The sequence below is a fragment of the Ischnura elegans genome, chromosome 12 (genome assembly GCF_921293095.1).
Source record: "Ischnura elegans chromosome 12, ioIscEleg1.1, whole genome shotgun sequence".
NCBI lineage: Eukaryota > Metazoa > Arthropoda > Insecta > Odonata > Coenagrionidae > Ischnura > Ischnura elegans.
The window spans coordinates 36,846,903-36,870,622 of record NC_060257.1 but is presented as its reverse complement, the minus strand read 5'-3'; the positions used below and the strand labels follow the sequence as shown (position 1 = coordinate 36,870,622).

The window sequence follows — 23,720 nt, the reverse complement described above, 5'->3', positions numbered from 1 at the left end:
TCTATGACCTATTTAAAATCCCCTTTTTATCCTGAATTCCCTGATTACCCTGACCTAAAACAACCAATATACTAGGTAACAGAGAAATGATAGTATAATGGGCAAAGATTCAAACTTAAGAAATAATAAAACAAAAGGGTTTTGATTTCGTTCCAAGGCATTAAGCATCCTTCCTCACTACAAGAAGGACAGTGATGGAACTGACACGAGTGGAGGATAGCAGTAACAGGCGATGAGGATGGAGGCCTATGGAGAATAGAGCGTACTGTGTGGCTAGTTCGAAAGAGTCGATAACGAACCACTAATTACCAATTAGCATTGTCGAGTTGGCGCTCGAGCTACTTCCATAAATTCACTATTAATGAGCTGAGATGCGTGCCTATATTCCAGTGCGAAATCCGCCGTACCCATACTGGAGTTATACCGAGACATCGGCTAAATGAATTGAGGATGCACCTTTTGAGTAGGTTGGCATTTCGAGAAGACCGACGACTTAGTTTAATTGCGTTATGAGAGGAGGGACAGAAAGCCGGGGTCGGCCTTCTCCAGACAAAAGACGCCATCGGGACCTATTCTGCATTTGGAATGCCCTCCACAAACCATTCAAGAAGGGATAGGGCATTCTCTGAGAAATATCCACCACCGCCGGGATTCGAATACGGTCCAACGGGGTGGGGTGCCGACACAATAATCACCACACCAATGGAAACCCTGATCATCATTTATAATAATAATAAATAAATTACTGTAAATATCTAAAATTTACATATTTGGTAACAAAAAAATGAAGGAGCTTTGGTGGTAACACCAGCGTGGAACCTACCATCCTTAAATTTAAATGCAATGCTTGTCACAAAAAAAAAATATTTTTTTAAACATTATAAATATGCCATTAAATATGATTCGTGGAAAAAAACATATCATGCGAAGAATATTTGAGTATAATAACAGAAAAATAAGAGCATACAAGAAAATATAAAAGTATAACTTTTATAGACTTTTTTATCTTCACTGACACGAAAATACGAAATATTTAAGCACGATGATATCATAAAAAGATAGTAGCTAATAATTAAGCAGATAGAACAGCTTCCATAAATTAAGGTGACACAACCACCGTTAGAAAGAGATGAGCGGAAAATTTATCAGCGTCTATAAGGCTCACATGAAATATGAGAATCAATATGGCAATGTGATTTATTATAAAATTATAAGGAAATTATGCATTTTTGGCATTATTAATAGAAATAAGAGGCTTGTGTGCGCGGTGAATGAGAAGGATGCGGAGATACCACAGCGAGTTGTCCTTCCTCAATAATGAATTCAATAATAACGGTCAGGGATAAATGCTTACACCTCTTCCGACCAATGCCGGATCCAAAGTCACGATACTAGAGTGCTAACTAGTCGCACACAGATAAACAAAGGATGCACTTCTCATTTAGAAGATACGGCATATATATGTGTACACACTCATGCGGATGCCTATGATGGTTTGAGCAATCAAGACGTGCGCCGGTGTATAGGCGGAAGGGAAGCAATGCAGTTCCACACTAAATCGCTGTGCGCCAGGGACGACGCCGGTGAATCAACCCTTCACTGCATTTTGTACCATACATGATACCCTACACTCATTGCCAGTTATTTCTGAGGGGCACAATTCTTCATCTCTAACGCATGGTGTATCAAATATCAGTGGTGTAACTATGTTGGGGATGAGGGTATGTATCCCCCCCCCAAAGCCTCAGAAATATGAAAAAAAAACATTTTAAAATCTTGTCTGGATTTGATATATAATAATTTCATATGCTTAATGTTAAATTTTAAGTGCCAAAATGATGTAAAACACATTTTCAGGCATGTTATTTTTCCAAAATTTTCCTGAACTCCCCATTTCCTGGGGTGTAGCCACCACAAACCCCACTCATTCCTCCCCAAAGCCTCAACATCCCCCCAAAGCAAATTCCTAGTTACGCCACTGTCAGATATGATACACCCCGTCGTTATGCTATGTTGTTCTCGAAGCAGTCAGTAGGTGCCAAAGGTGATCAGCTTCTAATAATGTTGGAGGAAGTCAGCTCCTCGCATGAGAAACAAGTAAGAGGATTTACCCGCGTGATATCTATATTTGTCATTAGTAAAGGTACGGGCGCCAATGAGAATTTTTCAATGAGTATGTGAAATGAAAACCTTTTATGGAAAATTTACAAACCTGTGACACACATCCATTTAACGTAAAAGTTGTCCTTAACGATAATATATCATACGTGATGCATATGAAAATGTTTCCTTAATAATTAAACAAAAATAGCAGAAAAAGTTATTAAAATATACCAATTGAAGCGTTTTTCGATATATTTTATAAAGAAAAAATATTGACACTTATTTATAAATTCATGCAGTTAAGGTAATTAGACGCCTCGGTAAAAGTTACAAAAATTTTATGAAACACTGGTCACAAACTCTTTGAAAGACACACTTTCAATGGTCCAAAGAAAAAATGATTCTCTACCGTTGCTTTTGAGATATTTGATTGTAAAATTAGGATAATTTAGCATGGGCTCTTATGGAGAAATAAGTTTATTTCGAGCTAGCAAAGCTCTTTGTAAAAAGACGTTGCTGAGACTCGCTAGAGGCAAAATTTTGTGATAAATCTAAATATGTATGGGAAAGTATATGCCATGATAAAATAAGAATGATATTTGCAAAAAAAGTGCCTGAAACTGGCAAGATGGCCGCCGGGATCCCTGTTACAACATCGTAAAACGAAAACCACTACACCGACTTCGCCTTAATTACGCTAATTTATTTAGTTTTCCGGCTTTTAAATACGTTTATATTTTAATTTTGTTTATAAATAAATGTATTCAATTAGGATTTACCAATCATATTGTGAATATTCAGTCAAGGTGTGTCGTCAACGGTTCAGTTTGCAAAGATTCACAGCAGTGTTGAAACTAGTCAAGTTGACTACAGTAAATACCTTTTTAAAAATCATTTTTGACGTTAGAATTGTGGTGAGGTGCAAATTTGGACTCAAACTTCATTTCAAATTATATTTTCCTTTGTTTACAATTTTTTGCGACTCTTTTGCGTAAATAATAAGTAGCTCGAGTACATCACTTGACTTCAGCCGATGGCGCTCTACCTTAAGCAATCGAGACGTGCATTAAGGCGGAAGGGAAGCAATGCAGTTCCACACTGAATCGCCGGCGCCAGAGACGTCGCCGGTGAATTAACCATGCCACTGGCGTCTTCCCACGACACGAGATGATATGGGAAAAATTGAGATGGCATGCGGTACACGGCGATTAGAATGAGACCCGACGCACTCGGAAGATATGTCTAGCATTCTATTCCGCCACGACGAGATTCCTCATCGTGGATATGCCCTTCTCTGTATTCACGCTGCCTTACGCTGAGTCGACCGGGAGGAGGAAGAAAAAAAAACACGCAGAATATTCTCGCTAGCTTTTAAACGATTCGGATTACCTTAGATCCGTCGTCATCTCGCGTTTTCTTTTCATGTCTTCCCAACCCGGCTGCGACGGAGAGATATGGTTGAGCGCGAACGTCCCAAGGGCAAACCTGAGGACATTTCACGATTCCATATTAATTCGAGCACGACAAGTTGACGAAAACGATTGCGGATCGTCTGTTCGGGCGCCCCTTCAGTGTTTATATAACACACATACCAGGCCCGCCCAGAGTGGGTGGATGGGATTGAATCCCAGGGTGGGAAAAATATTTCGGAGGCGGTCGAGATGTGGGTGTGTGGATAAGAATGGAGAAAGTAATGTGGACACAAAGGAGTAGGGGCGAAGAAGTGAGGGTAGAATTCACCCCGGGAAATGCCAAGGGCGAGCGAATTTCACAAATTCAGGGTATGGGGGAGAGTTCCAGTGCTTAGGGCCACTTGGCGCTACGAAGATTTTTTACAGGGTGTCCGAAGGCAAGATAGAACTGCATATTAGAGGCATATTATCCCACAGGATAATAGTGATGAGATATATATTCCCTGAATGTAATGTTAGGGCGATTTAAATTGATGATAATTTTTACTGCGTACAGTTCCACTAGGTAAATTTTATTTTATCGATCAGTGTCTACGGTTCTGCATCGTATTTGAGGCTTGAAAATAATTGAGGGGCGTGTTAGCATGATGATTTTGTCTCGTGGAATGGCACCAAGTGAATCTACAGCAGATGGTGTATATGTCATGCTGAATAATTTTTATGAGTTTCCTCGAGATAGGAGTGCAGCGCTTTAAGATGCGGAAACATGGACACTTAGGAAGGAGGACGAGAGAAGACTGGAAGCGTACGAGATGCGAGTGTGGAGAAGAATAGAGAAAGTAAAGTGGACAAAAAGGAGTAGGAACGAAGAAGTGCTAGGCATGGTGGGTGAGAAAAGGTAGCTTCTTGATGAGATACCGACGACACAGAAGGTATGGATGGAGCGGATACGTACCGGGGAGGGGATGTTGAGAACAGTGTTAGAAGGTAGAATATTGGGTGAAAGAGGGAGAATTGAGTGGAGAGCTGCGAATAAACAAATCTTAGGATTGTTGACCAGTGATGGTGACTCGTAAATTTTCACGGAAAACGACTATTTCCAACATAGTTTTCAGTTGTCATTTTCACTTAATGGGTTGTATAATTTCCACTACCCATAATTATGTTTGCGCATCGATAGCATTGCATAATTCAATGAAACACCTAAACAATTCCACCTTCCGCTGTTTTAAAAAAGAATGCCTTTAAGAGAATATGTTTCCACTCTAATTTCACAAGAGTCAAATGCTTAACCGATTACCCGATACTGTAATTAGAAACATCCAGGTGTACAAAGAATCTAAATTGTTTGATCAACAAAGAAAAAAATAGCAATATAAGTTAAGAGGGATTCCAAGGAGGCAGACCATATGAAGGGAAAGTTATTCGTGGGTACTGTAACGTCTGATGCTAATTATTGATTCTAACGTTTGTTTGAGAATTTTTGATGTGAGAAGAGAGGGGATTGTTTAGGAGAGAAAGAAGGGGAAGTTTAGGGAAATAGTTAGGCAAAAAGAATATCTATAAAAAACTATATCTTAAAGAAAATAAAGAGAATTAGGAAAAAAATAAAACGCCTGACGATACAGTTCTAATTAAGTGCCCAGCGCAATATACTTCAAATTATCTTAAAGATGCTTTTCATTCGCATCTTTCAGAGACAGCGGGATGTATTTAAGAAGCTTGCAAGAACAAATACATCCAACTACTCATATCACTTAAGTATAATGAATATTTATGTAATTCTCAGGTACATAAATGTTGGATGCGTAATGATTTTATGGGATGAGATTCTTTTCGCATCTGCTTGATAAATGGTATTTCATAACAGAATTGAAGGGTTAAGGTATTCATGCTAGCTATTTTAAATGCGCATGAGTAACACCGCGCATAAATTATACTCAGCAGCGAAAGACTCGAGAAAATCATTGCTGCAAAACAAACAGGAGATAAGAAAAGAACTAATAAAACGTGCTAAACAAATTTATCACTGTGATACCTAAGGACTATCCAAATTATCCCTGGGTTAACTAAGGACTATCCTAATTGTTTCATCGTGAGATTTAAATTACCGATTGTAAATACGTTAAAAAGCCCGTGATAATCGCTGTTAAGGGGAAAAAATATAATTTTCGATCAGTCGGCCTATAAGCCACACGAAGCACGTAATTGTGCAGGTTACTGCATTAATTTCTGATTATGGCGTGCAATTGCACAAATGAAATTAGAACAGAATTGCCGTCTCGCATCCACGCATTCTCGCATGCGTTCTAGAAATTCACCCCTTTAAATGACGTACCTTTGACTGCGCCATTGTACACACGTAAAATTGTGCAATTACGTGCGCCGTATAAAACGGCCTTAAAACTTGTTGGAATTTCCACTTCACTGAGAACCTAAACTCCTGATAAAATTATTTGATGCCAATTACCGAAGTTCCCGAAACCAGGTCCGTTAGGGTGTCCCAAAAAAACCGAAAGTTTGAAAGTTGAGGGGGCATTTCCATTTTCCTATGCGAATGCATGAAAAAACATCCCATAAAAATTTTCAGCTCAATCGGACAATATTTGACCCTGCCGAAACGCATACAAAGTTTGAATTATTGAGTTTTCCAAATTTCATGCAATGTTGCCTAGCTCTAAGGGTCTTGGAGGATTTAAAATTAGAAACCTCTGAAAGAAAATGCTCTCTTATTATTATACTGTCACAATGCGGATACAAATGCACTGTGAACAACAAGCAATATGAAAAACTAGAGTTTTTTGCCACTTTTTTCATACATTTTCCTATGCCGCTATAAAACTAGTAACAGATGTTGCCTCTGAGCCTCATCATTTGTCAATTTTTTCTTGACTAGAAAATATTTTATTAATTGAATTCCTTTCTCTGCAGTATCATTAACAACCTTAAAGTGTTGAACTATAGATAGGCCCTTCTTATAGTCTACGTCACTTTTCCATGCGCACGGATCTCGCAAAAAAAAATGTCGGCGAAATACCAATAATTTTGAAAAACTTCACAGAATTTTTCGAAGCGAAGTCAGCGAGAGTCAGCTCACTAATAGGTCGATTAGGCGGAAGAGTAGCCCGAGATGCGTCATCATCAGACCCCTCATTGTCTCTGACGACGAGAAAAGAGTCATTGCTTCCGCAATGTCTCTTTTCTCGTCGACAGAAACCATTTCATCGAAGAGGGCCATACAATTCAAGTTTTCGAAAGTTTTAACCATAGATGGTTATAAAACTTGGCCAAAGCTGCTGCGTAGTGAGGGTCTTTCTTCCGACCAAGGACTTTAAGTAGCTCAAGATCCATTCTCGGAGCGCTCACTGCCACGGGACAGGTGTACCAATGTTTCATAAATGCAATTGCAATGAAGCAACACAATTTGAATAAATTGTCACTGTCATGTGTCGACAAACGCAATTGCTTGCCAAAAATCCACGTTTTAAAAGCGTAGAGCTCCTTATTCATCCACCGTGATTTGTCAGTTGGGCCTGGGGGGGCGAACCACATACTTCTCTTTCTTGGGAACCACACCACCCAACCACACTATACACAACTCCAAAAGTTCTTTGTAGTCGTCTCGAGGATGGTGGTTCTAAAATAATATGGGGCATAATTTTAAATACTAATCCTGAGGATGGACTTTAAATCACCCTGAACATCCTGACATTTACCATTTACGAACCTGCATCTGAAGAATACAAAATTTGATAATGTCATCTACATTTGAAATATCCTTCAAACAGCCTCTTGTCGTCTTCATTGCTTGGAAGTAATTTCCCATCCCAGTGCACTGCTAAAGGAACTTGAGGGTGAAAGTCTTGCTTGATAAGCCTTACCGTCTCGGTCCTTTTATTCACTCTCATTCCATGTAGATGAGATTTGGAAGATACTAAATGGATTTCATCCCCTTTAAAAACCAATGCAGATGCTGTCGCATTGGCGACAGCCTGGACTATCATAGCCCCAGCGGCAGAGGACGTCTAGGGAAGCAGTCACAAGGCTGTCGGACATTATACTTACTTTACGGCGCTTTCCGGACCTTGTCCGCATTTCAAATTCTGTAAAAGTAACAAAATGTTATTTCTCCCTTTCTTTCGCCATATTGGTCACCCTTCCCGCACCCGGAAAAAATTACTTTCTTCCGAATCCGACGAGCTTGTCGTACTCTCCGCAGACATCTGTCGAACGAGGTCCACTTTCTCATCCAATATTTCCTTTTTTTTCTCATGCCGTTTTTCCTTAAAAAATCCTCTTCTTGAAGTCTCTTACGGTTTTCTAAACGCTTACACCACTTTATATCAATACCCGCCATTTATCCTTTTCAATCAGTTTTCATAGATATGTAATACAACTTGTCCTCCCCCACAGTAATGTTTGAAAGGGCGTCTTTGCAGCCGATGTCAAACAGACGGTCGAGCACTTTGCTGAATTCCTCTCTTGCGGACACTGACTTCTCACTAGTTTTATTTTTGTCTTTCCCAAGGGCAGGGTAGTTCTCGTAAGCTGTCAGGAGCTTCTTAATGGCTGCTCGAACCTCCTGCGTAGGAATATTAGACTTCCCCCACACAAGAAGTAACTCTTTGATTGAAATCCTTGCTGCATCTGCCGCTGACATCGATCCTGGAGAACAGTGCAGGTTGTAAAAGAAAAATTTGAGAACTTCACGCAGCGTTGGGAGTTTACCATTGCCGTGAAAATGTTTGGACTCATTACCCACCAACCAAACACTTGTCGCACTTCGCATAACAGGCGTACCCTTCGACTTCACGCTCATTCTGGCCACCGCCGAAACAGCCTCGACCTCGAAACACACGACAATACCTCACGTTATCAGTTAGTGCACAACACTAAACTCCATGAGTGACTTATAGACTAAGCCGGGATACTTTTAACATAAACAGAGCGATGTTCTGAAAGCGCATAACTCGAATCTCAACGCGACACGGCGGGGCAATATGCACTCGACTGGCGCCTGGCGGCCGCAACGGCGAGCGGGACCTATAAACACACCGAGTTGTGGCTATGAAGCTCATTTTGACTCAAGTGTTGCTGTCAACGACTATAGAGCTAGAGGAGATGGTTTGAACTTAAAATTGGTTGTTTTTTAACACTCGAGCCTCCTGCAGGGTAGGCAACATTGCATGAAATCTGGAAAACTCAAAAATTCAAACTTTGAATGCGTTTCGGCAGGGTCAAATATTGTCCGATTGGGCTGAAAATTTTTATAGGATGTTTTTTCATGCATTCGCATAGGAAAATGGAAATGCCCCCTCAACTTTCAAACTTTCGGTTTTTTTGGGACACCCTACAGGTCCGTCCACATGAGATTTATGGCGCTAGGTACGCCATAGAAATGTCAGGGTGGGGGGCGGGGATAAAACCTTTGGGGATTTTCAAAATGCTTGCTCTATACCGGCGGGGAAAGGGTTAGCTCTTGGAGGAAATTTGCTATGACCATTGGGACATTGGACAACCTTGCCTGACGTTGTATCAATGCATAGGTATAATAGAAACGGATGTAGTAAAAATACTTATTAAATTTCAATGATAAGTCGAGTCATGTTGACAATACCTCGATACGATAACAGTAATTTGCTCAGGCTTCACTTTGTGGAACTTTACGATATTCATTTTAAATTTTCCCGCCTCGGTGGCGTCGAGATAAAGTCATTTCCTTCCAAACAATTGGTCACGGGTTCGAGGCCCGCTTAGATAGGTTGCCCCTATCCGGAGCATGGTTATTCGTGCACGTGTAATTTTAAACTTGTTGAAAATCCCCGAAGTACAAGGCCAATTTGAGCTGTTTTCGGAGGCATGAGAATTTGAATTTGAAAAAAAAACATGGTTTTAGTCCACAAAAATTTTCTATGGATACCTCGGCCACTTAAAATATCGCTACCCAGAGCACCCAGGCACTAAGTGTTGAAAACCAAGTCGGTGATCGTAATTTAAAAATGTGGACTAAAACTAAGATATTTTGAGCATGGATACAGAAAAAACTAAATCACAGTAATGATCTTCCGCACAATATGCGGGGAACTTCTTCCATGAGCTTAGCTTTTAGCGCCTCGCACGGTCGTGATATCCAAACCTAAAGACGGGCGGATAATTTTTAAGTGGACACTTGGGCACGCACATATCTCATATCTGAAGACGTCGAGTCACAAATCGGGAGCCGGCCTTTTTATCGGGCGAAAAAAAGAACGAGTCAGCCAGACCGAGCTTATCGTATTAGGTTAATTGTACATATAACTCCCTGCAGGACGTAATGCCATAGCGCTCCGGTGTGACATCAAAAGCAAAACAGTCGCGAGACCACGCACCTAATAAGTCATCGACGCAGAGCGAGCTTCGACCGGACTCAGTGGTTTCAAACCGTCCGGAGTTTTGCACGTCTTCAAGTGAGCCATTTTCGGCGGAATCACACGCTGCAGTAATGGGTACGTGCCTTGAAATGAAAGGTTGTCTCGTGAGTTGAAAGTTAATCTTGTTTCGAGACGGAGAGGACATTAAAACTTAAAGGGCTAACGAGATCAGGATGGTGAGGTGGCTAAGATTCTGGTTTCCCATCCGAAAGACCTAGGTTCCAATCTCAGCCTTGCCGTTATGGTCCATTCAAAGCAGTGCTTGATTTATAAATTTTTAAGTACCGGAATGCATACACTAGTGCAGCAGTTACAAATCGGTGGTATAGGTACCCCTTGGGGGTACGCGATGAACCAGCAAGGGGTGCGCCGAAAATAATCGGTAATTGCGGACGCCAGTAACTATGTATCTCTTAACCAAGAAATATGTATGAATTAATATATGCAGCTCCGGATCTTCGGGGGCGATAGCCCCCCCTTGGGAATCTAATTTACACAAGGTAGAATGGTAATTTTTTCCGACCCCACTCAGCCCCCCCTTGTCCCTATCCTGGATCCGCCACTGATCATATGGGGTATTTAAAACATTGCTTCTATTTATACAATTATTTATAACTAAAATTATCACCTACCCGTAGTGAAATTATGTAGTGTAATAAAATGTCCACTTTACATTTTTGGGGGTACAACAAAAGTAATATACATATAGAGGGGTACGGGAGGAAAGAAAGGTTGGGAGCCTCTGCCCTAGTGTGATGTGTTGCTTGAGTTCACCGTTGTCGTTGCCAGCGCAGCGCCGAAAAATAGTAACCAATTTTCCGAGAGAGGAGAGTTCAAATGAACATAAATCGGTTACAGTGAGTAAAATGAACAATTAGAACTTACTAATCCACAAATATTTATTCCAATAACTTTTACTGCTAGGCAGTCATTATCAAGGTCACATCATCAACGAGATCGGGGAGGTGAGGTGGCCAAGGTTCTGGTTTTCCATTAAAAAGACCCAGTTTCCAATCCTAGCCATGCCGTTATGGTTCATTTAAAGAAACATAAATTGGTTACAGTGTGTAAACTCAAAAATTAGAACATACTATTCCACTAATGTTTATTCCATGACCTTCAACTGCTGAGCAGACATCATCAAGGCATTATTGACGAGTTAACATAGGTTATTTTTTATTACACATTATCAAATGTGAGACAACAAAATACTGCCTCTATTAACAGAACTTCTCAGAGACACCCTCATAATAAGAGAGTACTCGTTAAAACACATGTCTATGAGCAAAATATTTTGTAGAATCAGATATATTTTCATTTTATTGAAGGTAATTTATAGATACCACCAAATATTGCCAAATAACATAATCTCCATAGATTTTACCCTGAAATTATCAATAAAATCGGCAATGTGCCACGAATTACCCCGTACAGTTATATCGTAGCCCAACGGTATCAAGAGGTAATATGTAGCTTTCTATCTGAGCGAGCATAAATATTTATTACAGAGAGATTTGGAATTACGATGAATACGAGCTGTATTTTGGGTCCAAAGAAGAACCTATCTTACCTACTGCTACGAAATATGAAAGAGCAAGGCATGATTTTTGTTTCTTGTCAGACATCATGAAGATGATAAACACTCTATTTCTAGCAGAACTTACATGAATACCTAAATCTTTAATTAGAACAGCGCATTGATTAAGCGAGGAACAAAACTGTCAAAATACCTACTTTAAGATTAATGCTTACAATGAGAGTGCAAACGTGAATAGGGCGGCCGGAGCATCGGCTGAACACGGAAGAAGAATCTATTAGGGTGCTCGCTGCTGAAGAAAATTCTCACGGTGCAAAATAAATCGTGAGAGAGAAAGGAGAATGAGATATCCTGCTTGTCAATCACAAGGTGTTCCTAGGTTACTATTACACTCCACACTAACAATACACTCCCTGATATCTGATATTCTGCTCAAGATGAAATACATCGTGATGCATGACATGGAAGGATTAAGTATCTTTCGTTGACAGGAATGTACTTGAAGTAAAGTGTAAAGTACTCGATAATCTCTATCGTAACAGGCTCAACTTTGTGGAGGTTCATTCTAATAAATAAAAGCGAACAAACTATGTATAAATCCACCAATTTATTTTTTGAAACTAGTAGTACCACAAAAATAAATTGGTGGGTTTATACATAGTTTGTTCGCTTTTATTTATTGTAAAGTACTCTTTATGAGTTGCAGGGTTATCCTGATGGTTAATGGGAATTTTTACATATTTAGTGCTTTTTATCTTTTTCTCGGAAGAAGACGAAAATACGATGTCGATTATAGCAGATAACTTAAATAAACAAATGATTTGGTTTAGCTAGCTACTTTTCCAGGAATCTCTTATAACTAATGGAGAAAATACTGAATTCCGTTTTTTCCAGTATTTTTGTCAAGTAATGATGCATATTCCACGTTTGGCACTAAATGTGGCAGAATTAAAATGTCGTAATCCCCTTTGCACTTAATTCCAGGAGGTTCTTTTTGTATTTTTTTTCAAAACGACTTTTTTATGCGCATAAAAAAATTCCCGGTCTCTGCTTAGATCATACTTGACGTAACTCTCATTGGATTCTCGTAATTACCGAGAGAAGTTCCTTATTTTTTGTAATAGGTGCGAGTGCATTTCACTAATGACATAAAAGTTGCACTAAAATAATTTTATGTCGGAAACTACTTTTCAAGCATTGGGATTTATCTCTTCGAGGATCATACATCCGCCACATAATCAAGTGCTTACGATAATGTTGGATGTGATTGTGTCCACTATGTTTTTTTACATCATCCAAGTTCACATGAATACTCCGTTGTTGACTTATAGCTAAAACAAAGACAGAAATTTCCATTCAAGTTTCATAAAACTTCTTTGACAGTTAATGGAAAGCATGTTTTGTATTTCTTTTCTTATTATCCATAATTACATTCTCGGGCGAAAAATTCTTCCATGATATCGAACGTAGCGGATTCTATAAAGATTGAGGAATATTTCCCTTAGCGTGCGATTTTTTTCCAGAAATAACTACCGTGAAATTAGAAAAATTTCATGTTTCCTCTAGATATTTTTGTCCATTAATAACATGTATATCATGAATTCAATCAATGGGGGATTTATAAAGTTGCTATCCTATCCCTTTTTAATCTAAATCCCAGAAAGTGTGTTGTTAGCCATGGTTTTGTAAAATGACTCCTTTTTATTCAGAAAAAAGCAATCCCCCCCCTCTGCTTGGAATATGCTGGTTTATCGATTATAGAATTCTCATTTGATCCTCGAGAAATGTACACATTTTTTTTGTGATGCAAGTTAGTGTGTACCATTACAAAACTTAGTATCATGAAACTTGTACCACAATAATTTCATGCGGAAAACTACTTTCCGATCCTTGGTACTTTTCCCTATGCGGTTTCAACCATTAGAATTTATAGGGATAGGGATTTAGGCATACTCTGAGGTTTTTTGTGAATAAAATTCATTTAGATCAATGTTTAATACATGACCCTTTTTATCAAGTAAAAACACATATTTCCTGAGTTCAATCAATCATATTCAGAACGCACATGTCGTTACCCCATTTAAACTAAATTGCAGTCAGTGTGTAGCTAACTATGGTTTTTTGTAAAAACGACTCCTTTATGCTCTGATAAAATTCCAAGTCTGCTTGCACTATGCTGCTCTATCAATGACGTAATTCGCATTTGATCCTCGAGAAAATGTGCAAATTTGTTTTCGTGATGCACGTTAGTGCATGCCACTACAATACTGAGTATCATGAAACTTGCATCACAATAATTGCATGCGGAAAACTACTTTTCGATCCTTGGGACTTTTCCCTCCGCGCGCGCGTAGTATTTTCCCGCCACATCCCCGGCAAGTGTTGAACGTCATTGGTCGCCTCCCCTCCACTATCACCACCTCCCCTCCCGGCCCATTCTCACGGTCAAACGCGACCTTCCATCCTACCAAGGCGGCGGCAACTCTCAACGGACCGATATTCATTCTTCCCTCAGGATCCAGCGAGGACTGATCGTGAGAGGCGATTCGGCATCTCGGCACTTGGGAGCTCCTGAACCTGTGAACTCATAAAAACACCTCTCGGCTACTCTACGAGAAGAGAAACTTGAACGGCTGAAAAGATGAAGGGCTCAAACGGAGGCAAGACCATGCTTGAGGGTATCATCGGCGTTTCCGATGTCACGAGGAGTTCTATCTGGAGGGCCCTGGCTGCCGAATTCCTGGGGACTTTCTTCCTGGTGCTCGTCGGTTGCGGTTCAACGTCAGTTGGTTGGAGCGAGGGCTATGCGCCTTCAGTCCTCCACATCGCGTTGTGCTTTGGACTTACAGTTGCAGCCATGGTTCAGGTGAGTTACCAAAGTTTTTTAAAATTTTTTCTGTAAATACGCCGCATGTACGTTTTAGGCACTGCAGAGTCTATTCAACCCTTAAGGGGTCGCGTCGGGTCTATGTGACCCGAAATTGGTTTTTGAATTAATAAAACTTACATTCAGCTCAGTATTTTAGCAATTTGCGTCCTATGCGATCTCATGAAGTACTTTTATCTATATTTTCATGCCATTTTTGTGTCCGGATATTATGTATCATAATTTAGCGTTTTGACCCAATGCGAGTGTTTGCATCCTGAAAAATACCGCTCGACGTCTCGTCGCGAAGATTGTGATAGAATGTGATACTTACGAATACAGTACTAGAAGATTATCTGTAAAACTTGGTTATGGAGCCTTATGGAAAAACACTCAAAAAAGATTTCTATAGCTTCAGTTTCTTATTACGAAAACCCAGATTAATTCCAAATCGTGTGACCATTATTATTTTAAATGTTTAAATTCTGGGTCAATATGACCCGTCGCGAGTTTTATCTCTAGCGACCACTCAATAATTCAAAAATGGCTACCATAAACTGCTCTAGTTGGATCGAAGAGAAACCTCTAGGCTCAAGGAGGATTTACAGCAGCGCATAAAATAGCATTTAGATTAGGCAACACGAATATCCCCATGTGCCAAGATTCTGCCGCCCAGCGGCAATACCAAGTGCCGATATAACAAAAATACTCTTCTACGCTAGGCATCAGTAAATTTGACAATCATCATTCCGAGATAAAAGCATAGTTTTCCTGGTAACTTAAATGGAATTGTTGGTGGCGGAGGGCGTACAGGTAGTTTCGGTTTCGTTCAGAAAAAAAAAACCTTAAAATATATTTTGATATAGATCCAGACTTAAGAAATATTTACACTTGAAAGGGTTAAAAATTAATTACATAGACACAATGTGATAGAATGCAACACTTACGAATACAGTAGTAGAAAATTATCCGTAAAACTTGGTTATGGAACCTTATGGAAAGGATATTAGGGAGCAAAAGAATCGTCTGCAAATTAATGTGCCGCACGAAAACATAATCGTGCGTGCATCATACACACATATGGGTATACCGATCCAAAAGAACGGTTCAGCCGAAACTGTGGCTGTAAAATTAAATAAAAGTCGGCCTAGTGATTTACTAACGGTGGACCTCAGTAGCAATTAAGTAACGCTGGTCGGTGATATAAAAATATAAAGAAAACTCACGAGTTAATGCCAATAAATACTCCCAGTGTTAATAAGTTTCCAACTAATTCATTTCACATCGCTTTCACGAGCAATTCTGATACTAAATGATCAAATTGACCAAAATAATTAAAATCAAGAAATTTGTGCGACTTCGACTGAAAGAACGTGAAATTTCTCCATACTTTCAGAATCTACACGCATTTTTGTAAAATGAAATCAACAGGATTCTTCAGCAACAACTGAATTGACCAAAATTTAGCGACTTCCACAATACAATACAATAAAGGTGCGTTTCACAGCATTTATAAGGATTGATTAATAATGTTAATTGAATAATGTTAATCACTCGAACACATCGGCATAAAAATACCTAATCGAACAATACTTTTTTGCCTTCAAATGAAACTTGAACAATGAAAGTGACAGAAAAATATTACAAATTCATGGAATATTTAAGTTTCTCTATGACAGCCCTCTTTATGCTAGCTATTTAAAGGTGTTTCAAGTATGACATACATTTCTTATGCAATGATCATTTGATAAGTTGGTAAATTTTCGTCTGTGTGATTCCTTTAAACTGGAGCACAATGATTCTAACGACGTAATATTATCTCGGTACTCACGGTATCGTATTCTCGGTTATCGATCGTTATTGTTTTGGTCGATTTTTATCAGTCATATCTACGAATTTCAGTTTATCTTTTTTGGGATGAGGTGACGGAGCAAATTATTCACACGCAGTCTGATAGAACTCATGAGCGTGTCAAATATTTATGATTACGACACGAGATCCATTCTGACCTATATTTAATTTTAATGCTAATGGCGCCATAAATTCAGAAGCCGAATTATGAAAGGAGGGCGATCCACTCACATTATTTTTCGTCCGAGCTTTTTTGATACTTAGCAAGCGATTTGAGACTCACTGATCGCCGTAAGATGAAGATAAACATACTTCTTTCGTCTCCGCGCGGGGTGTACGAGACTTGACAGGTTCGACAACGTACCGTTTCACTATGAGAATTTTTATTTTCCACGTCGATTAATGTCTTGGAGTATAATTCTTTAAGAAATACATGCAAAAGATTTTGGCCGACGTTTCGATAAATTTTTGCGCTTTCTTCGGGGATTTTTTGCAATTCTTTTTATTAATAACAAATCATTGTTATTGCAAAAAAAAACTCCTGAAAAAGGTATGAAAACAGACAGAAACTTTGGCCAAAAAAATTCATTTAATTCTTATAGATCTAAACTTCAAGACGCTATTCCATGCAAAAAATTGAGGTCGAGAGAAAAAAATCTCAATTTTAATTTTCAGAATCTCCAATGCAGTCTTTGGGAGTGATTGTAGTCAGAAGTTAATGAGGAGCACGTAGTCGGAGGGATTGTACGTTAATTGAACTCAAGTGTTAGCTCAGATTAATTGATATTGATAAACTTTGAGACGGCTAAAATCCAAGAATTAACTTACAAATATTACCCTCCAAAAATCTACCGGCGTGGTCCAGAAATTCATAAAAATAAACTTCATATCCCGAAATTAACCTCATACCACGAAAATGCTACCCAACGAAAACAAGACTTTACACGCATCATAAGAAAACAATCGGGCCCGATGAAAAGCTATTTGCTGATAATTTCGTGAATTGAATTGCTGTTTTTATAAAAATTATTATTTATTAAAAAAATTCCTAGAAAATCTCTGCGATCCGTCAAAATCGCGTCTTGGGGATTGGATTGGGCTCATAGGATTGATTATCAAAACACTACGACCAATGCCGAGTGTCCTTACATAAATCTTATGCAGAACAAGAAAAAGTATTCTTGATCCAATATTTTAAACCTAAATGGACGATAATATTCCGTAATGAAAAAATGACTAAGATAGATCGAACCAGGGTCCTCGGAGATGGATCCAGCCCATGGGACCACAAAACATAAAGTCTAATGCTGAGTCTTCTCAAATTAACCCTTTTTAATCCAGTGCTGCCTCTGGGAGAAATCAAATTTCAAGATTTTTCACTATGAAAACTTGAAAATTTTGCTCTCAATCACCATCATCGTAGCAGATAAATATCTTGTCATTGTAGTTTAAATCACAAAATAATGCTTAGTTTAGATATTTTCTAAACTGAGCAGAAAATTTGCACATGTTTGATGTTGCTTAAAAGCAAAATTGGGCTATGAAGGGTTAATCGCCAACAGATCGAGTACAAATTTCCCCACGAACCGAAACGTCAATCTGCATTGGTGCATATTACCCCCAGTTGTCTGCTACGTCCGCAAATAAACATCCTTTCAGATGTGAATCCGCAGGTCCGCACGCCTTTTTCAAGCAATTTGGCTGTGATGAGCATCGTCCTTAAAGTCCACTCGACACAGTTCTCCGCGCGTTACCCAACACCGATACTTATGTCTATAATACATACAAATATCCCCTTTCACCTCACTGGTCCATCAAGATCTCGTGTATCCCAGGGAAGGAACTGACCTCGATAGGTGAGACCGTCCAAATACACTCCGCAAACACCCTAGTTTTCGTAACATTAGGGCAGTGATATTCTGATTTTCTACATGTGTTATTGAATATATGTCAGAGTCTTCGAAACCATGAAATAAATAGCCGTGATTGGGATATCGAATTTCTCCTTTATTCGTAACTTTGGGTTCCCTTGGGCACGTATCTTGTGGTGCAATGAATTTATCAACACGTATTTTGAATAATTAATTGTTTGTGGACTGGTATGTGTGTGGAATTCATGGTAGCCAAAAATGTGTAAGCATAATTAATAACAGGAAACCATTACTTAGAATTAATATTACTAATGCTCACCATAAATATCGTCTACTTTCAAAATTCAACGACCAGTTTATTTTTTAATAAAACTTTTTTCATGACACAACAATACTTGTAAATATTGTAACATAAAATCTCCGTATCCTTCCTAAATTTTCAAATTGAGTTTAAGGTCATTGATAGATTACAGACTTTACAGACATTAATTGAACGCATTAGGGAATAATTTTTTATCTATCAAACGACAAACTTTGTTAAGCCTTATCAAAGCCTAAAATTGAGTGCTACTTATGCTCATGTGAAATAAGAAAATGGAAAAATGGAACTTCTAAAAGTTGTAGAGAGACTTCGCGGTACGCACATTGGGCGGATATATCAATGAGTGATTGACTATAACGACTGAATAACGCAGAAACGTAGCTTAAATGGAATACCAGGAAGTGTAACAGGAATTTCTGGTAAGGAATATTTAATTGGAGAATCTTTCATAAAACCAAAATATTTATATCCGTCCCGATTCATTCCGATAAAATTTTAAATGCTTAAACAGGTGTGTAATGTGCACTGTGCAAAGAGATTGACAAGATAATCCAAACCTGAGGATGTACGCCACGGTTCAAGAGTGCATCAACGTCTAATCATCTGTAGCTGTATAAAATTGAATGTACAGATACAAACCCTTTGATGTGAAGGCTTGAGTGTACTACAAAATGTACAATTTGCAACATACCCAATTATCTCTTGTCACTCACACTAATATATTCAATGCGTAACTCACACTAATATGCTCAATTCATAATAGGCAATATACGGTTAATTTCACACCGAGTCTTTAAGAAAACCTTACCAAACAATAGAAGAGTACCGCAACTAATACACTAAATTCTTATGTAATCGCAGGCGATAACAACCGCGCTAAAAGAAAATTTTCAGCCTTAGATTTTTTTGAGAAAATAAACAATTTCCATAGATACTTTTCGATTAGCAATTGTTATAAACCTTTTAAAAAGTGGGTGACTTTTATTCCGAAGATGAGAAAGTTATCCTTTGAAAATGAGATAGTGAAAGGAGCAAGAAAAATCACTGATTAAAAATTCATTGGCATGGGAAGATAGGCTTTCAAGCCGTAAAAAATGCAAGTTTTTCCTGTCATTTAATCATTTTTAGCAATAGATTTGAACAAGATGTCTCCCGGAGAGCAGTTAAAAATGACATTTCTGTGCCTTAATTGAAATGAATTCCCATGATGCTTACTAAAAAAATAAAAGGAATATGGTTAAAATAAATTCAATTAACCACGAATATTTTCTTAAAACATTTAAGAAAAGTTTTCTTTTCGGTAACCTTTAATATTCGTCCCTCAAATTTATTGGATAATTTTTCACGAGACATATGAGGAGAGAGTTAACTTGATTAGGTCACAGGGTAGAGAAAGTAAAAAAAATTACGTAGCGAAAAGATTTTCTCTTATCTTCCAACTGAATTTTTGGGGATTCCACCCGTCATAAACTGAGATAAAACAATCGGAATTCATCTTCTACACCATGACTATACCCAGATGCCTATCCGTAACTCCACTTTATATATCATTTCCTTTTTATTCCCACCTCCATATCTAGGTCGAATTAGTCTTCGCGTAATCCTAGGGACCTTAAAGTCGTATCTCCCAGTATAATGCCACGAACTCTACGCCCTCAGTAGGCCAAGAGTGACTAGATGTGGTTTTTCCCTCCTCCATTTTCTTACATATCCGTCACATTTTTCTCAGCCGTAAGTTGAGTACTGACAGGTGGTTGACACTGAGCGTACGGTCCAGCGATGGAGACAACGCAGAAATGGGGACGACGCGTGTTTTCTCTGGCTAAGATTTCCTCAACCTTCCATTTATCGAGAGGGTAGCTGAGACCGACCGTACCGTAGAATAAATATGAGAGAATGAATATAAGTAGTCCCAACCGAGAATCGTTTACATAAAAAGCACGCCAAGGTGACGGCTGTTTATCTCACCCTCATTACGAATACTCATATATAATGAAATTTTAAAGACAGCTTTGACCAATGGGCATATGAATATTTCATGAAAAAGGAATTGGATATGAAAGGATTTGGGGCAACGGCCTTATTGAATACATGAGAAGTTACATCTCCCAAAAAATAAAAGCATACCTTAGAACATCACACTTTTACAATGGAAAATAGGGTGTTAAATATCAATCTAAAGAGTTAGGAAATACAACTTCTAGGCAGGTAAAATAATTTATAAACGATGCGTAATAACCCCTGAATACAAAGCCATCATTTGACACCGACAGAACGAAGCATCTTACGTACGATTACTTGCTCATTCAATCTTTGCCGTTTAAATTTCGAGGAAATTTCCCACGATGATGAGACCTTTGACAACTCAGTAATTTTCCGTAAAACGTTTATTTAGCCCAATCAAATTTAATAAATTAAGTTTCGTAGGTTGCAAAACTATCAATTCGTCACTACTCCCATCATCAGCACGATAAGTACTTGTTTGGTGTACCTATTCCAAAAGGTCCTACAAAAGAATTCACTTTAGGAAGAGCAACCCAAGTGGCAGTTTTCAAAATTTAATCCCAGCTTGTATCATCTAAGTCGTTCCTGATAATTTTTTTCAACTCACATGTTTGTGATAGTGATTTCAATTTCATTTATTCCAGAGAAATACGTATAAAAAGGCGGCGAATCGATAACAGACATAACTACTGCCAGGCGACAGGCGTGAATTTCGGCTCGCTTTATCATCTCGTGGCTTATAAAAATCTCGATTCTTTTTCTGATTTCTCAAACAATTTCTTCTTCACAACTTATCTCGCGATACTGAGATTCTTAAATCTCCAAACGTCAAATGATGGTGCTTTATCTTATCACAGAATTTGATTGATCGATATTGGTTTAGAAAATCCTAAGTGAGCTTGCTTTTTCTTTCGTGCTAGAGAGGTTTGGGGTAAGCAAGGACGAACTCAATTGATATGCTATCTCATACATTAGGAATGAAATAGGCCGCACGCAGCATCTAATGCTGTTTTTTCTATCAAACTCTTCATCACTTTTAAGAGGAAAAACAAGCAGCAAAAAAAATCAAGATGGAAAAGGATTTAAAAATGCATATTTTAGGTGAATAGATCGTTCTTTGAAAAGTCAAATGAAATAAATATCAGCGAATTTAAAGTGCTAAACTCGTTTTAACTCGATTACTTGCCGTCGACTCAGCTGAAAATAATATATGTACCTCTCAGAATATCCTTGGTACTAGAATAAATACTCAATATTTTATCTTAGTTTTACATTTCTTGATCGGAACACAATCGGCTTGTAATCGTAAGTGGCTACTTCGCGTCTACGAGGCCATCGGCGTTGACCGCAATGCCCGCCGCACGCCGCTAAAAATACGCCACCATCAAATTTTAACTACCGGAGCCCATATATATATTAAGTGTAAAATATAAATGTGTAAAGGCCTGTTTACACGATGCATTAACACTTACGACTTAATGTGTGAATGCATGAATGATTCTTGTGGACCGGAACAGAATATGTACGAATCCATGAACCAAATTAGAACAGGTTCTATTTTCTGTTCATGATTTCGCACAAGTTGGGTAGTTACATGGTGCACTTTCGTGCCCGTGCACGCGTTCATACATTTAGACATTAACTCGTACGGTTAATGTACCGTGTAAATAGGCCTTAAGATTATTTTTTATGAATGGAATATACGTCACGTTAGTAGAAACTAGCTCTCAATAAAATAAAATTCAAAACTTTCAGCAGATTGACGGAACTGAAAAGATTCCGAAGTAAATCTGAAGTGGCAATTTTCAAATAGCATTAATGATGCGAACATAATGACGGCATCTCAGCTAAAATAAATTAGGCAAACCAAACTTTTGAGTAGGGCGAGGATATCTTCGATTGGACAATTATCTCGTCGTGGATTACACAATCAACCCTCCCATTATAGTTAACGCTCGGCATTTTTAGGCAACTGATTAACTTATCTCCGAAGAAACCAAAGGTTCCACCTTCGATTGTCCATTGTGGAATAAACACTGATTTAGTAGGTACTCACCTATTGAGGAAGAAGGGATTATGGCATTTAGATCCATATTTAGCTTGGAATGTTTGCCATGCAAGTATGCTCCACAACCACATTACCGGTTGTGAGTATATTTAATTTTAATGATGCAGAAAACGTATAATACAATAAGTTTTGATCTAAACAGTTCACGCGGACTCCAATTCGATAGCATATTCTTATGGCGATTTCCACTAATAAAACCAATGATTAATGAAAATGTACAGTCATACTATTACTTAATTCTTAAATCATCTCTAAGTGTTCTGCGAAAATGTATCTTTTAGTTGCCTTGAACTAGATTTTGATCTCATCTTGACTACAGAAGCAATTTGGGTTGACTATTTCCCATTCACTTAATCTTCATAATGATGTTTTTTCTCTTTGAATATCCGGCGATTAATATAAATAATTAATATTTCACAAGAGGAAATAAGTAATAGCACGAAATAAAATTAAGGTGATAGGACCGGAGCTTATTTTGAAAAATTCGCTAAGTAAACTTTCAGATGTTTTCTTAATGAGGAAATGCGTTCACAAATTGTCAATTATAAGCTGTAGATATATAGAGTTACATAAACCACAACGCAATGAAATGGGTCGTTTTTTTCAACAGCTTTAACAATTGTGAGTAGACGGATGGAAAATTAATGGGAATTATTATTTGGGCAGCAAATTGAATCGCTCAATAGGTGCGTTTACCGCCAAAACGCGTAATTCTCTCCAATCAACGCGAACCATCCGGTGCAAGTGCCACTACTTTTTTCTCACACCCAACCGCTTGCCACGCCATTCATCGCCCGCGGCGACTCCGCCAAACACTTTCTCTTTCCGACCGCGTGACTCATTCGTATATGAATGGGAACCCGGTCGGTCGACTTATCGAGATCGGCGAATCGGTCCCCTGATTGGTGACCGTGTCCCCTGCGTCGCCAGTTAAAAAAAAAGTCTCGTTTTGTGATAACCATGGCTCTCCTTCTCTGGGACGAATGTAGCGCTTTTATAAGTAAGATCTAATGCTTGCCCGGCCAATATAATCAAAACAAGCTATTCGGATTTCGAGACGGCTTACCTCTTTCCATACGGCCGACGTTTCGGAACCCGAGTCGCGTTCCATCATCAGGCCATATGATGAAACGTTACTCAGATTCCTAAACGTCAGCCGAATGGAGAGAGCAAGGAGATTGCTTGGAGGAGGCCCAATTCCATCCCATTGAAGGGCGATTTCTGTTGCCACGTAGGTCGCATTGTAATCAGTTTTCAAAAATGTCCGCGGCGCTGT

General features: G+C 38.6%; 1 protein-coding gene across 1 annotated transcript in view; it reads left to right on the top strand.

Annotated features, from left to right (window-relative positions):
* LOC124169051 (aquaporin AQPAn.G) overlaps nt 1-23,720 on the top strand; it is a 171,300-nt gene that overhangs the window by 74,380 nt on the left and 73,200 nt on the right. The window contains exon 4 of the mRNA XM_046547521.1: nt 13,978-14,328. Coding sequence (XP_046403477.1) covers nt 14,104-14,328 — 225 coding nt within the window. The 5' untranslated portion in view covers nt 13,978-14,103. The remainder of the gene's footprint in view (nt 1-13,977; nt 14,329-23,720) is intronic.